The sequence below is a fragment of the Quercus lobata genome, chromosome 10, assembly GCF_001633185.2.
Source record: "Quercus lobata isolate SW786 chromosome 10, ValleyOak3.0 Primary Assembly, whole genome shotgun sequence".
NCBI lineage: Eukaryota > Viridiplantae > Streptophyta > Magnoliopsida > Fagales > Fagaceae > Quercus > Quercus lobata.
Window position 1 is genome coordinate 58,189,936 of NC_044913.1, and position 25,895 is coordinate 58,215,830.

The 25,895-nt window shown below is 31.1% G+C and overlaps 1 protein-coding gene across 1 annotated transcript; it reads right to left on the bottom strand.

Moving 5' to 3' along the window:
• Positions 1 to 12,509: 12,509 nt before the first annotated feature.
• On the bottom strand, positions 12,510 to 14,291 carry LOC115962986 (bifunctional aspartokinase/homoserine dehydrogenase-like). Its single transcript, XM_031081869.1, has 4 exons — positions 14,112 to 14,291; positions 13,494 to 13,657; positions 12,945 to 13,014; positions 12,510 to 12,537 (listed from the first exon to the last, which is right to left on the bottom strand). The coding sequence occupies exons 1-4, from the start codon at positions 14,127 to 14,129 to the stop codon at positions 12,517 to 12,519; spliced, it is 273 nt and encodes a 90-aa protein (XP_030937729.1). The 5' UTR covers positions 14,130 to 14,291; the 3' UTR covers positions 12,510 to 12,516.
• Positions 14,292 to 25,895: the final 11,604 nt, after the last annotated feature.

The window sequence follows — 25,895 nt, forward strand, 5'->3', positions numbered from 1 at the left end:
AATCTTTCTTTTCTCTTCTATACTCCACTAATATTGGCCAGAATGGGGAAGATAGAATGGTGTGGTTGCCTGCCAGGAATGGTTCTTTTGAAATTAAGTCATATTATAAAGTTCTAACGGCCAGAGGAAGTTGTTCTTTCCCTTGGAAAAGTATTTGGAAGGTGAAAGCTCCTTCTAAGGTAGCTCTTTTCACTTGGACAGCCACTAGCGGAAGATCCTCACACTGGATAACTTGAGGAAGAGGAATATTTGTGTTGATGCTGCGTAAGAATAGTTGGAATCGGTGGATCACCTCCTTCTTCATTGTTCTTATGATTATAGTCTATGGACACTTAAGGTTTGCACTGCTGGTGTTTCTTGGTTTATGCATAAACAAGTAGTGGAGTTGCTAGCTTGTTGGAATAGGGATGTTGGTTGGCATCAAACAGAAATTTTTTTGGGAGGGGGGCTATTATGCTGGGTAGTGCACTATTTGGAGAATGGAACCATCAAACTCTCAAGGGAGAGGAAAGTCACATCCTTAAGTTGAAATGATTCTTTTTGCTATCCTTGAGTTCAATGGATGACTACTATGAGTGGTCTCTCTATTCCTTTCCTTTTGGATTTTTTAGATACACTGCCTGTGTACCAGGGGAGCAGTGTTATCAGTACTTTTTCATTTTTTTTAATAAAGTTTTATTTACACCTAAAAAGTAATAGTTTTCAGAAGATCTTTCTGCGCAAAACTCTTCTTCATAATGGACTGAGAAAGTCTCGTGTAGTTTTCTGAAATTCTTTTTTTTTCTTTGATTGGTAGTTTTCTGAAGATCTTTCTTCATAACACCTCTTGTCCATAATGGACTAACACAAGCAAGCACTGTCTCATAACTTCAATTTCTCTTTCTTTCTTTTTTTTTGGCATGTTGGGGAGAGGGGGAGCTACAACGAAATTGATAAGAGAAAAAAAGGAAAGACAAAAGGTATACATGATGTATAAAAAGGCTTACCTACAGAGCACCTACACAATACGCTGGTCTATATAATCTAGAAGAAATGAAAAATTCATGCAGCCAAATGCAAGAATCCATTCAGACAAGGATCTCAAAAATAAAAACTTAAGCTTAAGCCCAAACAGCTCAAGACCACTATTTTGTGCATGGAGAAGTAGCCAAATGCAAGAATCCACTCACACAATGATCTCAAAAATAAAGACTTAAGCTTAAACCTGAACAGCTCAACACCACTACATTGTGCGTAGAGAAGTAGCCTCCCAAACTGGGCCATTACCATGCTGTCCAAACATACCCTTCGAACAAAGAACTCACAATAAGCAATAAATACATCACCAACTGAATCACAAATAGAGAAAAGGAAAAGACAAAATATCTAGTAATAGGGATCAATCATCCATATTAATCGACACAAATAACCCATCTGGGTAAGAAGAAAGTGTAGACTTCTTTATTGGGTGTCAATGTGTCATTATATCATCAAGTTATTTAAATTCAAATGCTTGAGGTCACATGGATGCCCTCATGATACAATTGCAACATAGTCGATTCTTACCAGTCAACATCAAGAATCTTTCTATAATGTTTTTGGATGTCTCCGGTGCAAATGAGAGTAAAATTCTTTGGATTACATGCACTGTTAGATAAGGCTTGACTAAAACCTAATATCTAGAAGGCATATTACACTGGACACCAAATCAATTTGTTACTTAAAGGCTAATGAAGAATCAGCAAACCATCATCGTACGCACCACCCCATATGAGACTTGTTCTTATTCTTTGGGAAGATGCATATGCCTCTATCGCCATTAGTTAATGGGTAGACATACTAGCTTGGTCTTATAAGTGGTATACACCGCGAAATATTGCACCTATGGCACTACTCACCTAGTGGCTTTTTTATGCACAAGCATTTCATAATTCAATCAACATTATGCAACATTATATATGTGTGTGTGTGTGTTAAGAGTTCTAGTTATTTTTTATATTAGCAAGTTAATAGGGTAATTTTTCTCTTCCTTCTACTTCTCTCTTAACCCTTATTTTCATAGTTTACAACTCATACAACAGTAGAAACCCCGCTAATGAAAATAAAATGCATGTAATTAGATGAACACACCTTCAAAATGCATGCCACGTCAGCTTAAATTTAAAAAATTAATTTAAATTACCCTATAAATAAATAATAAAAAATTAATGTCCACGTGGTCTAAATTAATAATAAAAAATGCCACGTCAGCATTTAAATTTAAAAAATTAATTTATTAATTTTAACTAAATATAAAAAATTAAAAACCAAAAATTACATGAATTGAGATCTAAGTGTGTCTTGAACAAGAACAACAAGAACACAAGCTTAGATCTAAGAACACAAACCCAGTAATTAAAATCCAAAAGTTAAAAATCTCAAAATCACCATTTTCTCAAACCTAGCAAAATCATCAAACCCTAAAACCTCAAAGTATCAAATCAATCCAAAAATACAACACAACCAATCCAAACAAAAAAACCTCAAACTCAGAAAAAAAACATCCCAAGCAAGTTGAACCCAACAAACCCACCTCAAGCAAACCCAGATCCGATGGCCATTACTAAGAGAAAGAAGAAGAAGAAAAATGTTTTCTTTTTTTTTTTTTTTTCGGTAATTGGAGAGAAGAACGACGTCATTTTGCGAACGTTCAGGGCGTTGGTAGAAGGCGCAGACCAAAAGTTCGCAAGGGTTCGAGACGTTCCGGCATATGGTCACGTGACGAGCCAACAGTACTTCCACAAGGTCTTTAAGGTGTACACAAAGCTCTGGAAGTACCAGCAGGATCACCGGTCAGAGCTCGTCGACTTCAGTCTCCACCGTTGGGAAATCGGCGAGATCGCCAGTCAGATTGGCCAGTACATGCAGACCAGCGAGGCTAGGTTTCTCGTCGAGGCTTACGTGTTCTACGAGGCGATTCTTAATAGGCGCTACTTCAAAGGATCCAAAGGCTTCGGTAAAGATCTCGAGGTTAGGTTCAAGGAACTAACATTGGGTGATGGGGTTTTTTGTCCCTGGGTTCATGGCTTTCTTCAGACGTGGTGGTTGATGGGTTTTTTAGAGTTTGAGATTTTTTTGTTTGGATTGGTTGTGTTGTATTTTTTGATTGATTTGGTACTTTGGGGCTTTAGGATTTGATTATTTTGCTGGGTTTGAGAAAATGGTGATTTTGAAATTTTTAATTTTTGGATTTTAATTTTTGGGTTTGTGTTCTTATTGTTCTTGTTCAAGACACACTTAGATCTCAATTCATGTGATTTTTGGATTTTAATTATGTTTTTAATTTTTTATATTTAGTTAAAATTAATAAATTAATTTTTTTTAATTTAAGGGTGTGTTTGGATTGAACTTATTGTTGCTGAAACTGAAAACTGAAAACACTGTAGAAAAATAATTTTTAAATGTATAAATAGTACCGTGGGACCCATTTTTAATATTTTTTAATGAATAAAGTGGTTGTGGGTCCCATAAACAGTACTGCTACAGTACCGCTACAGTGCCGCTACAGTTTTGTTTGTCCCCCTATTCTGCAAAACGCGTGAAATGTAAAAAAAAAAAAGAAGAAAAAAAGAAAAAAAGAAAAAAAAAAGAGTGAAAACACAGATGCAGCAAAGTTCAGTGCTATCCAAACGAGCACTAAATGCTAATGTGGCATTTTTTATTATTAATTTAGGCCACGTGGACATTAATTTAGTATTATTTATTTCTGCCGTTTGCCACGTCAGCTTTCTCCGTTTTTGATGTAACGACATGGACCAAAACGGGAAGCATTTTTTAGAATAGGGACTAAAAACAGTAAAAATAAAATGTAGGGACTAAAATGGGAATCACTTGAAAATGTAAGGACTAAAAGGTGTTTTTCGCATTTTTTTTAAATAATTCAAAAATAAAGAAGAAGAGATTTGAAAAAAAAAAAAAAAAAAATGTGAGATTAGAATTTAGAAGAAAGGAAACCTTTAAGTCTTGACAAAGGGGAAAAAATGAGAAGAAAAAAAAAAGTGAAAATGTTGGGTTTAGTGGTCCTATTTTTTTTTTTTTTAAAAAAAAGAAACCTGTGTTGTTATTTTTTGTATATAATTTTTATTTTGCAAATCTAATATATAAGTGGATAAAGCAATTTAAAAATCAACAGGAGAGTGACCCTATTTTTTAGGCAATGTTTTAGTGAGAGTTAGAGTTGCATTTTTAACGGATTATTCTTTAGTTTTGTCCCTACTTAAATATAAAGGTGTAAGGGCATTCTTGAACTAAAAAAGAGATGAGGAACCCCCTTAAATAATAGTATAGATGATGTAGTGAAAATAAAGATTCCATTAAATTTGAATTTATGTTCAACGTGCTATTTGCTGGAGTCCAACTCTTCTTTCTCACTCTTCCTGATCCATTATATACTCCACAAATAAAAACATGCCACATGTCCATCTAATTTATTAAATGTTAAATTTATGCCTTCTATTATTTCAATTACCTAAATATGATGGGTTATTTATTTATTTATTTTAGGAAATTGAAATAATAAAAGACATAAATTTAGCATTTAATAAATTAGATGGATATATGACATGTTTTTATTTGTGAAGTAGGAAGAGTGGGACAGAAGATTTGGATCCCTATTTACTGAGTGTTATTTGAAGCTAAAGGTTTGAAGATGAAGAATATGATATAGAAGTTATTTTTTTATTTTATTTTATTTTATTTTTTGAGAATAATATGATATAGAAGTTAAAAGTGTTGTCTGAATTTAATAATCATTTGTTATTTGTAGGTAAATTAATCTGCTCTGTTGGACAACCATTGATAATATGATGTAATGAGAACAAAGATCCAACCGTTAAAGAAAAATTATGCTTCTGGGTTCTGGCCCCCTCAAAATTCTAGGCAAACCTTTCTCAAAAAAAAAAAAAGAAAAAAAATCTTGGCAAAAATTTTGCACCCATGTATAATTATTAATTATTATTTTTTATCTTAAAAAAAATTACTATTAATTTTATTTTTTAAGAAACTCTAAAATTACATTTTACGTTCATTTTTAATAAGGTTATATTCCTATAAGTGATAACTGTATCAATAGCTTAAAATAATTGGACATTCATAAATTTTGATAAACACATTCTTATTTGGAAAATTTTTACAAAGAAAATAAAAGTGGAAAAAAAAAGTTGTATTTTTTGCTCCTTCCTTATTCAAAATTTTTTTCTAGCTTGCTTTGGAGGTGACAACGGGATGGTCTCTTCTATTACAGCATCACCAAGCTTGAATCCTCTCTCCCGCTCCAACGTCCAGACTCCCAAGTCTAGCAAACTAAGGAACCAGAACTCCAGGGTCCAGATTACTTAGTGTCCGTTTGGGAACTCTTTATCTAGTTTTTTGTTGAAAGTTTTTTGTTAAAAGTATACTAAAGTATATTTATACTGTAAAAAAATTTAAAAAAAGTGAGAAAAAATAGAAAATAGTAAAGTTTTAAAAAATTGTACATAAAATTAAAAGTTAAAAATTAAAAGTTAAAACTGATGCCTCTTTGAGTCTGTTTTGACTTTAATTTTTTCCTCACTCTCTCCAAGGTACATACCACAAGTTTTTGTTTTTATTATTTTTTTATCACTAATTTGAGATTACAATTGCTCCAAGTCCTACACGTGGTGGGTTACTTCCAGTCTTCTAAAGCAAAGTTATCTTCCGGCCCGGTCCATACTTCAATTTGAGATTACAGTTTGCTACAAGTCCTACGCTTGGGATCCCGAAGTATGACTTTTCTTCCCTTTGTTATTGGTCATTAAATTAATTAATCTATCATATAACATATACATATAATCAACTATTGACTTTTTTTTGTTTGTTTAATTTCATAATTTTTTATTAATTCCAATTTAAATTTTACATGTTTATCTAATAATATTACACATTTGTTAACTATTGATGCAGTTAGGGATGTCATAAGGCTAGTTCCAAAAACTAAACATTAAAATCATATGTTTGTGCATAGATGTGTTCATTTTTGAGAGCTAACCTCAAGACACTTTTGAATTTATCAACAATTCTTAAATGTGTAATATTATTAGACAAACATGTAAATCTCATATTGAAATAAATTGAAAATTATAACATTGAACACAAGAAAGAAAAAAGAAAAAAAAAAGAGTTGTACTTGGGTAACACCCATTTAATGCAACGAGTGCCTTTAGGGTATTGGTTAACAATCCATTTTAGAAAAGTTTTGACACCACTTTTATGGGAAATAAAAAAGCTGTCAAAACATTAATTTTTTTTTTTCTTTTTCCCTAAAAGGTTTATGGATTATTAACCAATATCTTAAGGACACTTGTTAGCATTTCACTTTCATAAAATATACCTATTAAGTGATGTGGTGTTCTATGAAAGTAGTCTCATTGTATTGAAAATCCCAATAGCATTTATGAAAATTTTGTTCTAGCTGTTTTGATTTTCTCTATTGAAAATGAAAAATAAGAAGCGAGATGGTTAAGATTTACATAACATAATGGAATGAAGTTTTGTATTAAGAATTCATAATGCATTGACTATCGTGCACTGAAAATCTACAATGAATTTAAGTTTGCTAAATGCACATGAAGATTTTTCTATTCAAAATAAAAGAGAGAGTAGAAGAAGAAGAAGAAGAAAAAGAAGCAAGAAGAGAATATGGAGTCAAAGTGAATCTGTTGGGTTTGATTACTACTCCATGTTCTGAGAAATATTTACCATTCAAAAAGAGGAAAAAACAAAGTGTTTATCTAAAGAAATGTCCTTGAGAAACGGTATATGTATAGAACCTTTCACGAGATAGTGCCTTTTCAACTCTCAAAATGGAATCTATTTTATATATATATATATATATATATATATGCCTTGGTTCCTTACTTTGACCGGGTACAAATATCTAAATTTAACATTTTAGATACTTTTTCAGCCTATTGCCAATACGGGGAGGTCTGAAGTTGTGGGGTTTAATTTAATTTACTTATTCCTATTAGTTGAAAACCTGTAACTTAGCAGAATGAGGATATTTGGGCATAATTTTTTTTTTTTTTTTTATAGTGTTTCAACTTATGAAGTTTACTTTTGATGTTCTCTTTATCATTAAACTAAGACACCAATCAGTTTTTGGTGTACTTTTGGTGTAGACGGAGATTAAATCTTAGATCTCTTATTTAATCATTAGAGACTTTTACTAGTTGAATTAATCGGAACCTACTAGGACATAAAAAACTTAAAGAGTCCACATTTCAGAAGTTGCTTAAATAATAATATGAAATCTTGTAACTTAGCGGGATTGAGATATTTTGGGACATCCAAAACTTAGTCTAAAGCTGGGAAGCCAATTAAATAATAGTATGTGTGTGTATATATATATATATATATATATATTATATCATATAAATAATATAACATAATAGTTATCTCAACAATTAACTTAATAGTTGTTTATATTGAAAGGAAAATTGTTGAGAACTTCACTTTTGATTGATACTCGATGATGCCCTCTTAAAGAGAGTATGTTACCATCTTGAATAAAGATGTTTAACTTTTATATTATTGCTTGTTTGGACATTTCCAGTGATAGTTGATTATAGATAAGTCCAAAATATCAAATCTTTTTTGTCAATATTATCCTTTGATTGTTTAAGTTTCATATATAGTACATATTGCGCCCCCCCCCCCCCTCCCGGTCCCCCCTCCCCTAATTCTTATATATTTATAGTTGTAATTTAAAGATTGGAGTAATTTTAACACCAGAGAGTTTATTTAAATGTTCTCTGCATATATAAGCCCACTCCCCCAGTTGTTGATGAGACACTAAATTGTTTTTACATTTTAGTATGGAATATTATTAGATACTTTTGGAGTATTATAAATGTATAGTTCTCTCTCTCACATGAATAGTGGGTCCTATCATGAATTTAATTAGTGGGACCCAGCATTCATGTAAAAGGAGGGAGTACGCATTTATGGTACTCTAGGAGTACACAAAATTTTCCTTTTAGTACACTTAATGGGTCTATTAAAATATTGCTTATTAAAAAAAGAAAAGAAAATATTATGTCCACACACATATACCAAACCCATTTATAGGTTTTTTGAAGGCAAATTTGGAGTTGTGGATTGGAGGGTGAAAATGATTTTTCTCATCTAATTTTGGTTTAATGGAAAATTTTGCAAATGGGTTTAAGATCTTTACAAATGTGGCTCTAGCCCTCCTAAAGCCGCGTTTTATAGACACAGTTTTAAATTTGGTTTGAAGCCGCGTGTATAAAACGCGGCTTTAAATTTGTTCTGAAGCCGCGTTTTAGAAACGCGGCTTTAGTTTGGGATGGGGCCACATTTAATAAAAGCGGCCTCAGATTTTACCTATAGCCACAGGTTAAAAACGCGGCTTTAGGCATTGTATATATAGTATTTGGTCAGACTTTTTCAACCCTAGCTAGCCTCTCCCACATCAGCCTCCATCGATCTCTCAAGAGCCCGATCTCGAACCTCCTCACTCTCCAAGCCTCCTCAATCTCTCCGATCTCAAGCCCTCACCCTCACCCTCCATCTCCGATCTCAACCCTTGCCCTCCAAGCGTCCATCTCCGATCTCAACCTTCACCCTCACTCTCCATCTCTCCGATCTGAAGCCCTCACACTCCACCATCATCACACAGGCAAAGTCCGTGTCTCGTCTCTCTCTCTCTCTCTGTGAAATTAGGAAAAACTGAGAGAGACTCAAATCCGATTCTGCAAGGTACAATGGCTGACCTGAACTGTCATTTTCATTTTCCACGCATTTTTTTTTTTTTGTATAATATACCCATGGCTGACCTTAACTCTCTCGCTTGCATATGGGTCTCTCATTATGTTAATCTCTTGGGTCACAAGGATCGCTGAGGACTGACTCTGAGTTTTGGAAGACTTTGTTACCGATGAGTTTGAAAAAAGTTTAAAACTGTTTCTTGTTTTTACTTTTACTTCATTGCCTGATTTACTTGATAATTGTACTTTTTTTTTTTTGGCTTCTACTCCTAGCACATATTTGCCTATGAGTTTTTTTAGATTCTATGCACAGGATTGTGTGACTTTTTTACTATATGTTCTATTGTTTGGTTGATGAGAAAATGAGTGAAACGAAAGGAAAAGTACACAAAGCTTTTGCATTTTATTTTATTTTATTTATGGTTTGTGATGTTTTTAATTTCAAAGCATGAAATGAAATTGTTTTGTCAATTTCAGCTCAGACAGGAGAGCAAGAATTGTCCTTTTTTTAAATAATGTGGTAATGTCCATAAAGTTCAGTTTCTAAAATAAAATATCAGGGTTTTAACTCTAACACATTAATTAAATAGTTTCATTTTATTATTATATTTTTTTTAGATTCTGTTCTGTGCTATGTAACTTGAGTTTGTGTTTGGTTGCTTAGAAAATCCGAGAAATGAAGATGTTGTCTGTTTTGCGTAGAATTGTTAGTTTTTACCCTGAGTTTGATTTTTGTTCATTTCTTTGGTGTTTGTTTGTTTGATTTTTATTTTTTATTTTTTTATGTCTCTTGTTGATTGGATTATTTTTTGGTTTGATAAGTGAATTTCTATTGTTGGGATTAAGAAAAACAAATGCAATTTTAATGGGTATAAGAATTTTAATGATTGAAATAAAGTATCCTCTGTGATTGGTTTTATTTTTGGTCTATTTAAAATTTGGGGGTTGGTTTCATGATTTCTGACTATTTGGTTGGTTAGAAAATGGAGGACAAGATAATGGATTCTTGGCTTTATTTCCACTCCACAATTCTGGTCCCCTCTCCATTCCTCTTTTCTCTCTTCTCTTTGAGTCCTTGTTTAAATTTTTACTCCAGCAAAGTACAACAACAGTTTCCATTGTGGTAATCTTTGCTTCATTTGAAACTTTGCTTTCTTAGATATTTGTTTTATTTGTTGAGGAATGTTGGGGGTGTTCTCTTTTAGAGCCCATGAACCTTTGTAATTTTAGGTCTTAATTTGTTGCATTTTTTTCTCTTGTATACTTCCCATGTACTAGGGATTTGTGCTATTTTTCTTATATGAAAAACAAGTTTAAATTGTGATAACCTTTAACTGTTTTGTGGGTTCTATGAATCTTTGGCATGTTGTTCTCTAATTATTTTAAGTTTCTTGGGTTATGCCTTACTCTGTGAAGGACTCTGAACTTGTTGGCAGGCTGGTATTATATGATTGCTAGAGTCTTTCCCTCTAATTGTTAATGTTAGTGGAACATTTTAATATATCTTACTTGGTGGTATTGAAATTACTTAGAAAATCATGACCCATTTATTTTTTTAATATTGCATTCATATGGTCAGAATAGGTATCCGGTGTTTTGTCTGACTGTAGTTCTTAGTTATTCAGAAAAGATGTTTACTGTTCTGGGATTTTGTTGAGTGCTGTTTTTTGTGTCTGCTAACCACCATTTTGATATGGATGTGCAATCTTACATTGACAAAAGGATTGAGATGCGGTGTGGAAATGAAAATGGGATATTTTTAAATAAAAGATAATTTCCTTTTGTCACTGCTCTCTTGGGTTAACAACAGATGTCTTTATGACAGGGCTGCATTTGCTGTTAGTCCTCCATGCTTTGCTTTAATTTTCTTGGGGCATGTATGCCAAACAAACCTGATCCTTAATTATAATAGTGGTATGTTATATTAATTATTCAAGGCAACTTTTCAAGGTGTTTATCTCTCTAACAAAAAAGTCACGAGAATATTAAGTGGTGGCACAAGCTTGGAAGGAGGATTAAGCAATGATCTTAAAGTTTTTGATTGGTTCTTTTGTGTGCGCGCGCGTGAGAGAGAGAATTGTTTTGTGATTAGACTAGGTCCCTTAGAGTTAGAGGTGTCCTTTTTAGAATATGACTATGGAATATGCAAGTGGAGGGTGGCCTACTGAACCTGCTCAACTAGGCTAGTTTGAGTGTCTAACACCTTTTTTTTTTTATAGTATATGCAAAAGTGAAGATGCTAGTAATATGCCTAGGGTTTCAATAATTCTTTAGTAATATGATTAGGAGGTGGTCCAGTCAACCCACTCAACTAGGTAGGTTTGAGTGTCTAACACCTTTCCAGGCAGTATGTGTAAAAGTGAAGATGCTAGTAAAATGCCTAGGATTTTAATAATTCTTTAGTAATACAATTAGGAGGTGACCCACTCAACCCACTCAACTAGGCAGGTTTGAGTGTCTAACACCTTCTCAGGCAGTATGTGTAAAAGTAAAGATGCTAATAACATGCCTAGGGTCACAAGAATTATTTAATAATATGATTAGGATGTTTGACTGGTTACAGACATGCTAGGATGATTGAATTGAATACACTACAAGAAAACTGGGCTATTGCGACGGGCCAAAACTATCGCCAAAGCCCAAAAAAGCGCCGCTAAAGGTACATTCAACCTATAGCGGCGGGCGCTATTGCGGCGGGCCGTCCCCGTCAATGTTACAGTGCCACTATAGGTCAATTGCGGCGGTTGCAAAAAGCGCCGCAATAGATCTGCCATTTAGCGACACTTTTGGTCTATTGCAGCGAGCTAAAATCCGCCGCCATATAAGGTTGCCATTCAGGTCAAGTGGCCTTTTAGAGGCGGGATAGGCCCGCCACTATAGGTTCTCACCTATAGCGGCGGTCAATAAGCGCTGCTATAGGGCTTCATGTACAACATACCCTACGTACCTTTTAGCGGCGGTTTCACCCGCCGCTATATGTTTGAAGCTTTAACGGTGGACAATAAATGCCACTATAGGTCTTCATTATTTCATAATTTTAGTCCTCTAGCAGCGGTTTTTGCCCGCCGCTATAGGTTAATTTTTCTTTTTTCCCTCCTAGCTTCTAAAACCAATATTTCTATTACAAATAACCCATAATAATTTTAGCTCCACTAAGACATGAGGAGCACAACAATGAACAAAATGCAACATAATGCAGCAAAAAATAAATAAATAAATTTGATACATATGGTCCTACATGTATGGTTAATTGGTTATCTATAATGATATGTTTGCAATAATATGCAAATTGCATTTCACATTATCTATTCAAAATGTTTTTATTTCTTATTTTAATAAGTGGAACTCACAAAAATTTTGAGAGTTTTGCACAATATTTCTAAGTTATTCTATGATCATAATTTTTATCTTATTCTTTCTGGCAATTATATACAGATTGTTGTAACTTCCAAATTGATCTACCTTTTTTTTTCCACTACTCACAAACCAATGAGATTCAAACACACGAACAAAAAAGTGCATGCAATTATTCTTATCACTTTTTTTCACTATAAAACCAGTAAAGTTTTTCTTTACACAATTTTTTGAGTTGTGAAAGTGTATGCCAATAAAGTGGTAAATAAAATTTTTATTAAAAAAAATAAAAAAATAAAAAAGCATTCTTGTAAAAAGAAGATAAAGATTGGGTTTTGTGTCAATACCCTTGGGATTTCCGACTCTAGAATGAACTATGGCATTTGGCTAATCCAAGTTACAAAAAAAGCAAGTAGACCTATAGATTCATCATTTAAAAACCATCAGAAAAGTTGAGATAGAGCGGCCAATAGCAAAGATTTTAACTTTAGAGGACTTTGACTTTTCCTTGAGACCCATGGTGAAGGAAATTTGAGAAAGGATAGAAACATCAACATAATGCTTTTCAATGGATGCACCATTCTAGCACCATATTTTAATTTGATACTACCTACACAATATATCTAAGCCCACTGCATCATTATAAAAACATAACCATGCCTTTCAAATGAAAAAGAAAAGTTATCACGAAAAGCTATTTTCATGTCAAGCACAAGATTTGTACATCTTAACTTCAAGAAAGATATATAATAAAAAGCCCTTCAAATCTAAATAAACAATGGGAAACATTAAATAAACAGTGAGAAGAAAAAACACGGTACTTACCACATTGTCACTTCCTCTCAGTCTTCCCAATGGAGAATCCTTAGGAAGCTCTTGAATTCCAACTTCACATCTACGAATGAAAAAAAAAAAGGGTAAATAAATAAGGGGCAATGGCAAAGCCAAGACTTTGGGGAGAAGTGAAGTGTGTAATAATGTTAACCACTTCTACATGTGAATATTTAACAAGGTGAGAAGAGAAAAGAGATGGAAGGAAATAGACCCCATTATCCAAAATTGGATGCTTTTGGGGAGAAGTGAAACAAAATTTCCAATCACACTGTTAGGCACCAAAAAATTTTCCCCCATCATGACACCTCCTTAGATAATTATCCTAAGAACTTCAACAAAAGTGACAAGTGTTTCTACAATGATTCCATTAAGATGCATATATTCTACTGCAAGATCAAAACCACCTTTGCTTTGTTCCTTAATGAAAACTTTAACATTGTGTGACTTTATGCTTATTCTACAATACACCTTCAAACATCTATTAAAAAGTAATTTAGATAAAATTGTCCATATCTTTCTTAGAGTGAATAAAAAAATTACCTTGATTCCTCGATCACAAAGACATAATGCAGCACATTCCCATTTAAAGAAGCCTTATTAACCCTCTCTTGGATATCTTTGTCAAGCAATAACAACACATTGTCTAGGAAGTCTTCAACAGACATTACATTTGATCCCATTACTTCAGGGTACAAGCTCTCAATCTGAAAACATATGTAACCAAATTTATAAAAATTCTTTAAAAAAAAAAGACGGCACTAATATACATCAACTGAGCATCATCATAATTATAAAATAAAGATATTTTAGTTTGAAAGAGTGTGATAATACAAGCAAAATAGAGCAATAACCTTAATGCTATACAAGCTTAGAGTTTTTCTTTAAGCTATCTTATCAAAACTTTGTCTTGTTTGTTCTTCTTCAAAAACCATGATTGTCACAACTGAAAGATTATCTCAAAAGGTAAAAGTTTCAAATCAAAATGAATTTACCAAGTCAAAATTCAAACATGCATTATGCACTACTAGCCCAGTTCAAGGTCTCTGTAATAGGAAGCATGTTTTTGATACTAATGATGTTGAGCTAGAAGCCTATATAAATAAATAGAAAAAACATAACAATAATATTGGACACAAATAAAATAGACCATGTCCGAACCTTTCTTGCAACATCCATTCCACTGAGGTCATCACGTGGATCTGCACAGTGGATATCAAGTCAGTGATAATCATAGCTGTTTCTTTGTTAGTCCATAGTGACTCTTTGTATCTGGCCTAGGGGCCTGTTGTTGTAGCCTCTCTGTTTTCTATCTTCCTGGTTTTTATGATATAAATCTTCCTTTTCCAAAAAAAAAAAAAAAAAAATGATAATCATAGTGTCAGATACTTCAAAATTAATTTCCAAGACCTGACTTCTCATTGCGAGTCAAGAGACGAACAGAAGTCACCTGAAATAACAAGAATCATATAATAATAATATTTAAAAAGATGAATTTCATAGGGATACCAGCATCCCTGTTTTTCCTTATAATTTATTCAAGAATTAATAATAATAAAAACATTACGAGGAAGAAAGGCAAAGAACACTTAGAATAAAAAACAACCAATTAATTAATTAACACAACTGAAAGCAAAAGTCCTAAGTATAAATTTTAAAAAAAAAAAAAAAAAAAAAAAACAGCATTGAGTATTTGTTAAAATTCAAATTATTCCAAATAAAAATGTAATACATAACACAATTGAAAGCCAAAAGTCATGCAGGTCCTCACTTCCTCTATCAGATAGCAAACACAAGTTTCATAGACTATGAGTGTTTTTTTTTTTTTTAATTAAAGAAAGCAAATGTGTACTAATTGTTTTAATCTTCAAAATATTTCTTCTCCTACTATTCAGCTTAATATCTCAGCAACCAATCAAAAAAAATTACCCTATCACATCAACAGCCAAGCTATGGTCCACCACCAATTTGAAATTCATCTTAATTTCTTACAGTGCATTCTGTTTGACATAGCCTCAGATTTTAGTAGCTAAACTTTTTCAAATTTCTTGTTAATCTAACAGAGCATCAATATATTACTTCTTTTATTTCAAATTTTCTCATCAACCTAACAAAGCATTAATATATGAACAGAACTACAAATAATATCAATTATGCCAACCCATTTCAAAAAAGATAAAATAAAAAGAATTGGGCTTAAATTAACAAAGCTTTAGTACATGATGGAAAATTTGAACCACTACTGTCACATAAACATTGAATTTTCAAATGGGTATCCCTCAAATTTTCTTAAAAGACTCTACAAGTACCAGAAACAATAATGTGATAATTTGTGATATCACACAAATTAAACTCACTTTGCCTCAAAAACAACCAAATACCCTAATTCCCATAAATTCCAAATGAACAAAAAAACCTAGCCCGGTTGTAGTTTTCTATGAAAGTTCATAACTTTATAACTAAAGATTCGAATATCACTCACATTCTTGAAAAAAAGCTCAATCAAAAGCCAAAAAGTTTGCCAACCCAAGAAAACAAGAACCATAAATCATTTGCCATGACAACGGAACAGCCCAAATCAACCACTTGTTTCATTACTCCAATAGTCTCAAAACTAGCAGAGCAATCCACTAGGGCCAAACCTACAATAAATAAATAAATAAATCAAAAATCAAAACCAAAAGCATGAAAATATGCCCCCAAAAAAAAATTCATTTTCTAGAGCTCAGTGAAACATAAAAGAACACACACATGCATGGCACATAAATAAAACACTACTACACAAAAATCTCTGACAGAGGCTACAACTTTGCAATTAAAATAATAAATTGCCAAAGAAGCCACACAAACCTGAATACTTAAATAATCGCCATTGAATTCCGATTTCTCCAAATAAGAAACAGCGAATTCCAGCGACTGTTGCATGACTACAACAATTAATGCCTCTGCTTGCTCCACTATGCATTCATTCACACCACAAAAATACACAAAATTTAATAAAATATAAGGAAAAAGAAAAAAAAAGCAAAATTTTCTATAATCTTTGAATCAATAACTTGAAACCAAAGAGAAGTACTTTTGGCTTTATCAAAGCAAAAGCAAAAGCAACCAAAAAAAAAAAAAAAACTGCTTCTAATCTAGTTTGTTTCTGATTAGCATCCAAAAGTACTTCTCTTACTTACTGAATCATAAACTGCTATACAGACTAATACAGTAATAAAAGTACTTTCCTATTATCAAAACCGAATTGTTAAGAAACGAAATGGAAGATAAAGCGAAATTTCACCAGAGAGAGATCGAGAAGCGAAGGCGAGTGCAGAAGCAATCGAAGCAACGGCTTGAATCTGCGAGTCTTTGCAGGATTGAAGCCCTAAGCGAGCACCATCTTCCGGCGAAGCCTCGACGCCGCATTTGAGGATCAAATAGAAGTTCTGGAATGCCGGTCGGATGGAGTCCTCGAAGCGAAGCTTGCGGAGAAGATCGGCGGGGGAGAGAGGCTTCGACCCGGCGAAGAGAACTTCGGCGAGGCCGGCGAAGAGGTTATTGGCCATAGGAGAAAAAATGAGACGATCGGTGCGAGAAATGAGAGACAGAGTCTGTGAGAATTCTGAGAAACGTAGAGAGAGAGAGTGTGTGCACTGTGTGTAAAGAAGTTTGAAGAAGAGGATTTTTGATGGAGAAGCGTGGCTGAGAGAGAGAGGCATGATTGAGAGAGAGGCGTGAGATTGGGGATTTAGGGTTAAAACTTAAAAGGGAAAAACTAATAATAATAATAATAATAAAGAAAAAGAAATTCTGGCGCCCAAAATACTGATAGCCCGCCTTTATTTTATTTTTAATTTTTACCGGTGGTGACCAAAACTTATTTTAGAATTAGGATTAAAAAAATAACTAGAATTTTTTTTAATTAGACCTCACATTAGATTTATATATATATATATATATATAAATAAAAGACTCACTTTAGGTTTCAATACAAAGAAAAAAAAAAAGACTCATGTAAAATCAAAAAATAAAAAATAAACCTTTAGGACGAAGGAAAAAAGAAAGAGACTCTTGTTAGGACTCTCTCAATATTTAGTTTTTAAAAAAACAACATGTTAGAAATTTTTTTTTTTTTAAAGGACTCATTTTAGGTTTTTTTTTTTTTTTAAAAGACCCACGTAAAAATAAAATATAAAATAAAAAAAACTTTAAGATTAAGGAAAAAAGAGAGAGAGACATTAATTAAAACTCTCACAGTATTTAGTTTACAAAATTAAAATAATGATAAATATATGAAGAATGAAAAATATATCAAGTTTGATCATCTTGAAATTTTGCAAGCATGAAAAATATATGAATATGGTGTAATCTAACGGTAGATTTGTCAAATTTCACATTGAATTAAAAAATGTGGGATTGGGTTTAAGTTACACTTAATGTAACTCTAAAAAATATTACATTAACCAATAACTTATTGTTGAATTCATATTTTGAAAATCCAACCGTTGGATCACATTTTCTACATGTTCTTAACATGCATGCCAATTTTCATGCCAATCGGATGTAATTTACCATTTAATCTATAAACTCGTCTTTTATGCGTTATTTTAAACTACAAAAATTTGAATTTAAACAATTGATTGATGACATAGCTATTAATCTTTGATCACCTTAAAATTTTGTAAGCATGAAAAATATATGAAGATAATGCAATATAACGGTAGATTTGTCAAATTTCACATTGAATTAAGAAATATAGGGTTGGGTTCAAGTTACACTTACTGTAACTCTAAAAAATGTTACACCAACCAATAACTTATTATTGAATTCATATTTTGAAAATCCAACCGTTGGATTACATTTTCTATATGTTCTTAACATCCATGACAATTTTCATGACAATTGGATGTAATTTACCATTTGATCTTTAAACTCATCTTTTATGCATTATGTTAAATTACAAAAACTTGAATTTAAACAATTGATTGATGACATGGCTATTAATTTTTGATCACCTTGAAATTTTGTAAGCATGAAAAATATATGAAGATAATGTAATCTGATGGTAGATTTGTAAAAATTCACAACGAATTAAGAAATATATGGTTGGGTTCGAGTTACATGTAATGTAACTCTAAAAAATGTTACACCAACTAATAACTTGTTGTTGAATTCATATATTGAAAATCTGACCGTTGAATCACATTTCTTATATGTTCTTAACATGCATGCCGATTTTCATGCCAATCGGATGTAATTTATTATTTGATCTTTAAACTCATTTTTTATGCGTTATTTTAAACTACAAAAACTTGAATTTAAATAATTCATTGATGATATGGCTATTAATCTTTGATCACCTTAAAATTTTGTAAGCATGGAAAATATATGAATATAATATAATCTAACGGTAGATTTGTAAGAATTCACAACGAATTAAGAAATATAGGGTTGGGTTCGAGTTACATGTGAAGTAACTCTAAAAAATGTTACACCAACTAATAACTTATTTTTGAATTCATATTTTGAAAATCCAACTGTTGGATCACATTTCCTATATGTTTTTAACATGCATGCCAATTTTCATGCCAATCGGATGTAATTTACCATTTGGTCTTTAAACTCATCTTTTATGCGTTATTTTAAACTGCAAAAACTTGAATTTAAACAATTGATTGATGACATGACTATTAATCTTTTATCACCTTGAAATTTTGTAAGCATGAAAAATATATGAAGATAATGCAATCTAATGGTAAATTTGTCAAATTTCACATTGAATTAAGAAATATAGTGTTGGGTTCAAGTTACACCTGATGTAACTCTAAAAAATGTTACACCAACCAATAACTTATTATTAAATTCATATTTTGAAAATCCAACCATTGGATTACATTTTCACTATGTTCTTAACATCCATGACAATTTCATGAAAATCAAATGTAATTTACCATTTGATCTTTAAACTCATCTTTTATGCGTTATTTTAAACTCAAAAAACTTGAATTTAAATAATTGATTGATGACGTTGCTATTAATCTTTGATCACCTTGAAATTTTGTATGCATGAAAAATATATGAAGATAATGTAATCTAACGGTAGATTTGTAAAAATTCACAACGAATTAGGAAATATAGGGTTGGGTTCAAATTAGACCTGATGTAACTCTAAAAAATGTTACACCAACTAATAACTTATTGTTGAATTCATATTTTGAAAATCCAACCGTTGGATCACATTTCCTATATGTTTTTAACATGCATGTCAATTTTCATACCAATCGGATGTAATTTACCATTTGATCGTTAAACTCATCTTTTATGCGTTATTTTAAAGTACAAAAACTTGAATTTAAACAATTAATTGATGACATGACTATTAATCTTTAATCACCTTCAAATTTTGTAAGCATGAAAAATATATGAAGATAATGCAATTTAATGGTAGATTTGTCAAATTTCACATTGAATTAAGAAATATAGGGTTGGGTTCAAGTTACACGTGATGTAACTCTAAAAAATGTTACACTAACCAATAACTTATTGTTGAATTCATATTTTGAAAATCCAACCATTGGATTACATTTCATATATTTTCTTAACATGCGTGCCAATTTTCATACCAATCAGATGCAATTTACCATTTGATCTTTAAACTCATGTGTTATTTTAAATTACAAAAACTTGAATTTAAACAATTGATTGATGACATGACTATTAATCTTTGATCACCTTGAAATTTTGTAAGTATGAAAAATATATGAAAATAATGCAATCTAACAGTAGATTTGTCAAAATTCATATTAAATTAAAAAATATAGGGTTGGGTTCAAGTTACACTTAATGTAACTCTAAAAAATGTTACACCAACCAATAACTTATTATTGAATTCATATTTTGAAAATCCAGCCGTTGGATTACATTTTCTATATGTTCTTAACATCCATGACAATTTTCATGACAATCGGATGTAATTTACCATTTGATCTTTAATCTCATCTTTTATGCGTTATGTTAAATTACAAAAACTTGAATTTAAACAATTGATTGATGACATGACTATTAATCTTTGATCACCTTGAAATTTTGTAAGAATGAAAAATATATGAAATTTACAACGAATTAAGAAATATAGGGTTGGGTTCGAGTTACACGTGATGTAACTTTAAAAAATGTTATACCAACTAATAACTTATTGTTGAATTCATATATTGAAAATCTAACTGTTGGATCACATTTTCTATATGTTCTTAACATGCATGCCGATTTTCATACCAATTGGATGTAATTTATTATTTGATCTTAAAAACTCATCTTTTATGCATTATTTTAAACTACAAAAACTTGAATTTAAATAATTGATTGATGACATGACTATTAATCTTTGAACACCTGGAAATTTTGTAAGCATGAAAAATATATGAAGATAATGTAATCTAACGGTAGATTTGTCAAAATTCACATCGAATTAAAAAATATAGGGATGGGTTCAAGTTACACGTGATATGACTCTAAAAAATGTTACACCAACCAATTACTTATTGTTGAATTCATATTTTAAAAATCTAACCATTAGATCACATTTTCTATATGTTCTTAACATGCATGCCAATTTTCATGCCAATCGGATGTAATTTACAATTTGATCTTTAAACTCATCTTTTATGCGTTATTTTAAACTACAAAAACTTGATATTAAATAATTTATTGATGATATGACTATTAATTTTTGATCACCTTGAAATTTTGTAAGCATGAAAAATATATGAAGATAATGTAATCTAACTGTAGATTTGTCAAAATTCACATTGAATTAAGAAATGTGGGGTTGGGTTTAAGTTACACTTGATGTAACTCTAAAAAATGTTACACTAACCAATAACTTATTGTTGAATTCATATTTTGCAAATCCAACCGTTGGATCACATTTTCTATATGTTCTTAACATGCATGCCAATGTTCATGCCAATCGGATGTAATTTACCATTTGATCTTTAAACTCATCTTTTATGCGTTATTTTAAACTACAAAAATTTGAATTTAAACAATTGATTGATGACATGGTTATTAATCTTTGATCACCTTTAAATTTTGTAAGTATGAAAAATATATGAAGATAAGGTAATCTAACGGTAGATTTGTCAAAATTCACATCGAATTGAGAAATGTGGGGTTGAATTCAAGTTACACTTGATGTAACTCTAAAAAATGTTACACTAACTAATAACTTATTATTGAATTCATATTTTGAAAATCCAACCGTTGGATCACATTTTCTATTTTTTCTTAACATGCATGCCAATTTTCATACCAATCGGATGTAATTTACCATTTAATCTTTAAACTCATCTTTTATGTGTTATTTTAAACTATAAGAACTCAAATTTAAACAATTGATTGATGACATGGTTATTAATCTTTGATCACCTTGAAATTTTGTAAGCATAAAAAATATATAAAGATAAGGTAATCTAACGGTAGATTTGTCAAAATTTACATTGAATTAAGAAATGTGGGGTTGGGTTCAAGTTACATTTGATGTAACTCTAAAAAATGTCACACCAACCAATAACTTATTGTTGAATTCATATTTTGAAAATCCAACCGTTGGATCACATTTTCTATATATTTTTAACGTGCATGCTAATTTTCTTGCCAATTGGATGTAATTTACCATTTGATCTTTAAACTCATCTTTTATGCGTTATTTTAAACTACGAAAACTTGAATTTAAACAATTGATTGATGACGTGACTATTAATCTTTGATCACCTTGAAATTTTTTAAGCATGAAAAATATATGAAGATAATGGAATCTAACGGTTGTCAAAATTCACATCAAATTAAGAAATATAAGATTGGATTCAAGTTACACTTGATGTAACTCTAAAAAATGTTACACAAATCAATAACTTATTGTTGAATTCAAATTTTGAAAATCTAACCGTTGGATCACATTTTCTATTTTTTTTTTTAACATGCATGCCAGTTTTCATGCTAATCGGGTGTAATTTACCATTTGATCTTTAAACTCATCTTTTATGCGTTATTTTAAATTACAAAAATTTGAATTTAAATAATTGATTGATTACATGATTATTAATCTTTGATCACCTTGAAATTTTGTATGCTTGAAAAATATTTGAAGATAATGTAATCTAACGGTACATTTAGCAAAATTCACATTGAATTAAGAAATATATGGTTGGGTTCAAGTTACACTTAATGTAACTCTAAAAAATGTTACACCAACCAATAACTTATTGTTAAATTCATATTTTGAAAATCCAACAATTGGATCACATTTTCTATTTGTTTTGAACATGCATGCCAATTTTCATGCCGATCGGGTGTAATTTACCATTTAATCTTTAAACTCATCTTTTATGCGTTTTTTTAAATTACAAAAATTTGAATTTAAATAATTGATTGATGACATGACTATTAATCTTTGATAATCTTGAAATTTTGTATGCATGAAAAATATAGGAAGATAATGTAATCTAACGGTAAATTTGTCAAAATTTACATCGAATTAAGAAATATATCGTTGGATTCTAGTTACACTTGATGTAACCCTAAAAAATGTTACACCAACCAATAACTTATTGTTAAATTCATATTTTGAAAATCCAACTATTGGATTACATTTTCTATTTGTTTTTAATATGCATGCAAATTTTCATGCCAATCGGCTGTAATTTACCATTTGATATTTGAACTCATCTTTTATGCGTTATTTTAAATTACAAAAACTTGAATTTAAATAATTGATTGATGACATGACTATTAATCTTTGATCACCTTGGAATTTTGTATGCATGAAAAATATATGAAGATAATGTAATCTAACGGTAAATTTGTCAAAATTCACATCGAATTAAGAAATATATTGTTGGGTTCTAGTTATACTTGATGTAACTCTAAAAGATATTACACCAACCAATAACTTATTGTTGAATTCAAATTTTGAAAATTCAACCGTTGGATCACATTTCCTAACAGGTCTATTGCGGCGAGTTATTGACCCGCCGCTATATCTAAGCTGAATGCTGCTAAAACAGGTCTATTGCGGTGGGTCATTGGCCTGCCACTATAGTACACCGCAAAATACTAGAGCTATTGCGGCGGGCATATAGAACGCTGCAATAGATCTCCTGTACAACGGTGAGCCAAAAATGCGCCACAATAGGTGACATATAGCGGCGGTTTTTGCACCCGCCGCAATAGCTCAATTTTCTTGTAGTGATAGGAAGATGATTAGGATTGTTTGAAGAACGTGCTTGTTTGATCTTGAAATTTTTGATTGGTTCTTTTGTGTGTGTGTGAGAGAGAGAGAAAGAGAGAATTGTTGTGTGATTAGATCTAGGTCCCTTAGAGTGTGATTATGATTTTTGGGTATTCAATATTCGTCACCTGTAATGGTATGAGGTAATGGAAGGGTGACAAAAGGAAAAGAACTGTTTATAAAACACTGTTTTTGTTTATGAAATAAATTAGATGAGTACTTTTTTCTTATCTTGTTATTTATTTTTTTTTTTTTAATTTTACAATGATTTTTGCGATATGATTTGTGGTCAATTTCCTCTGTGTTCTCTTCTTATATATAATTCTCATTTCCTTCTTATTTTGGCAACCAAAAAAAAAAGAAAAAAAAACCAAATAGAATTTAATCTCTAATTTTTTTTTTATTAAGGTGTGCAGAGCTCAATCATCTTTCAAGGAAAAGCCAATATCATCAAGCTTCCACATTGCAAGCTTCTCGGTGAGATTCGAATTCCTTAATTCCTTAGTTAATTAATTTTTCATTATTTTTTTTTTTGTAGTGGTGTCTAAGGATTTTTGGGATATTTACGAATAAGGTGACGCTGCTTTTGTTTTAAACTAAAGGGAAAATTGCAATTGTTTTATACACTGACACTGCTGTTGTTGTTGTTGTGACTTTTATTTTTGTTGTTGTTGATGGGACTATAGTTGTTTATTAAAATACAAAAAAAAACCTAATTATAAAGTTAGTACAAATTAGACCATGAACTTTAAAATCTGTTTTGTGTAGTCAGTGTCAGAGACAAAACAGATAATTTGAAAAAAAATGAATTTAAAAGTTTATGTTTTAATTTGTAAGATATGGAAATTATAGGGTTTAAATTGAAATCCCTTAAATCATAAAGTTAAAATTGTTACTTAATGACGAAACTATAAAATTGTAGGGAAAATCCAAACAAAATTAAAAAACCCCTATAATTTTATCCTTGTTACAAATTAAATTCCATATGCTCAATATGTCAATTCAAACCCCACACTTTCAACATTCTGTCAAACATTAGGAAATTATGAAACATTTGAGACCATAGGTGGAGTTTTTGTTAGCCACAATAATAAATGTAAGGGGTGTAAATTGTAAAGTGATACATTTATAAGTATGAGGTTTAATTTGGCATAAAACTAAAGGATTTTTTTTAAAAAAAATTTAAATTTGATACCCTCCCTAAATTATTGTAATTTTTTAATTAAAAAATTAAACATTGATTGTTGTAAAACAAACACACACAAACTATGCAATAGCTAGTAGCTAGCACACGGCACAAAGTCAAAGAATATTAGAAAAACTGATGGAATCAAATTAACTAAAAAATAATTATCTCTCAAACATAAACTAACCTACATTTCTAATACACTTAAAGGTGCTCTCAGACTAACACATTACACAAAACTTTTATGTCAACTTTCACACATATAACATAAACTTCATTACACCACTCTAGCTATAACCTCCTGATTGTACAGGATTACCACTTTTCTGTATGAATAATTACTTCTTATTACTACTCTTCTAGTCGATGTAGTATTTAAAACCAATAAAAGGAATTTCTAAACTTATCTCCTCATGGATCGGACTTGACAAATTTCAATCTCTAGTTTATAAGGTTGTTTTTTACGAGTAATTCTTAAGTACTTTCGGAACACAGTTTTGGAGCATAGAGAATGATGATTCCTTTTCTCACATTTGTAATAGGGTCAACTCATTAAATTCATGGTAGGATTTACCATGAATGTGAGAGAAGGAAGCACAATTTCTCTATACTCCAAAAGTAACTAAGAATTTTCCGTCTTTTACACCCCTTGGTAGAATTGCTCCATTAATTATATTGTCAACAAATGATGCAATCAATTGGCTTCGAGCATCCTTGAACAAGAGATATGCAATTTTCAAGCATCCTTAATTGAACTTTTCAATTGAGCATGGCTTCATGATCATAAGTTGAATTCTCCACAAACTTCACACTCTTTCATCTATTAATAACTGTCATTTCTAGTGATTTAGCCAACACTCATTTCTTTCACCTTTTAATTGTATTGTGCAAATCTTTCAAAGTTTTCTCTCCATTCATTCATTTATTTATTTATTTTGCTAAACCATTCATTTGCGGTCAATTTCCTCTGTGTTCTCTTCTTATATATAATTCTCATTTCCTTCTTATTTTGGCAACCAAAAAAAAAAAAAACCAAATTGAATTTAATCTCTAATTTTTTTATTATTAAGGTGTGCAAAGCTCAATCATCTTTCAAGGAAAAGCCAATATCATCAAGCTTCCACATTGCAAGCTTCTCGGTGAGATTCGAATTCCTTAATTCCTTAGTTAATTAAATTTTTTTATTATTTTTTTTTTTGGTAGTGGTGTCTGCGGATTTTTGGGTTTTTTAAATAATTTTTGGGATATTTACGAATAAGGTGATACTGCTTTTGTTTTAGACTAAAGGGAAAATCGCAATTGTTTTATACTTAGGGAGGTGCAATGTGCCCTTTTTTTAAAATTTGAGGCATGGTACTCAAATCTTTGAACACTCTTTTTTTATTATTTGTATTTGTATTTTTATCTATGTTTTGATAGTTACAGTTGGTTTAAGTAAATGCAATTAGTCCCTTGCTTTGCATTCTCAGACTTCTCTTTTCTCAGT

Coding starts and splice junctions, on each gene's coding strand:
- LOC115962986 (XM_031081869.1), bottom strand. Junction 13,015..13,493: donor TTTGTGATCGAGGAATCAAG/GTAATTTTTTTA, acceptor TTTCATTCGTAG/ATGTGAAGTTGGAATTCAAG. Junction 12,538..12,944: donor TGAGAGGAAGTGACAATGTG/GTAAGTACCGTG, acceptor ATGAATCTATAG/GTCTACTTGCTTTTTTTGTA.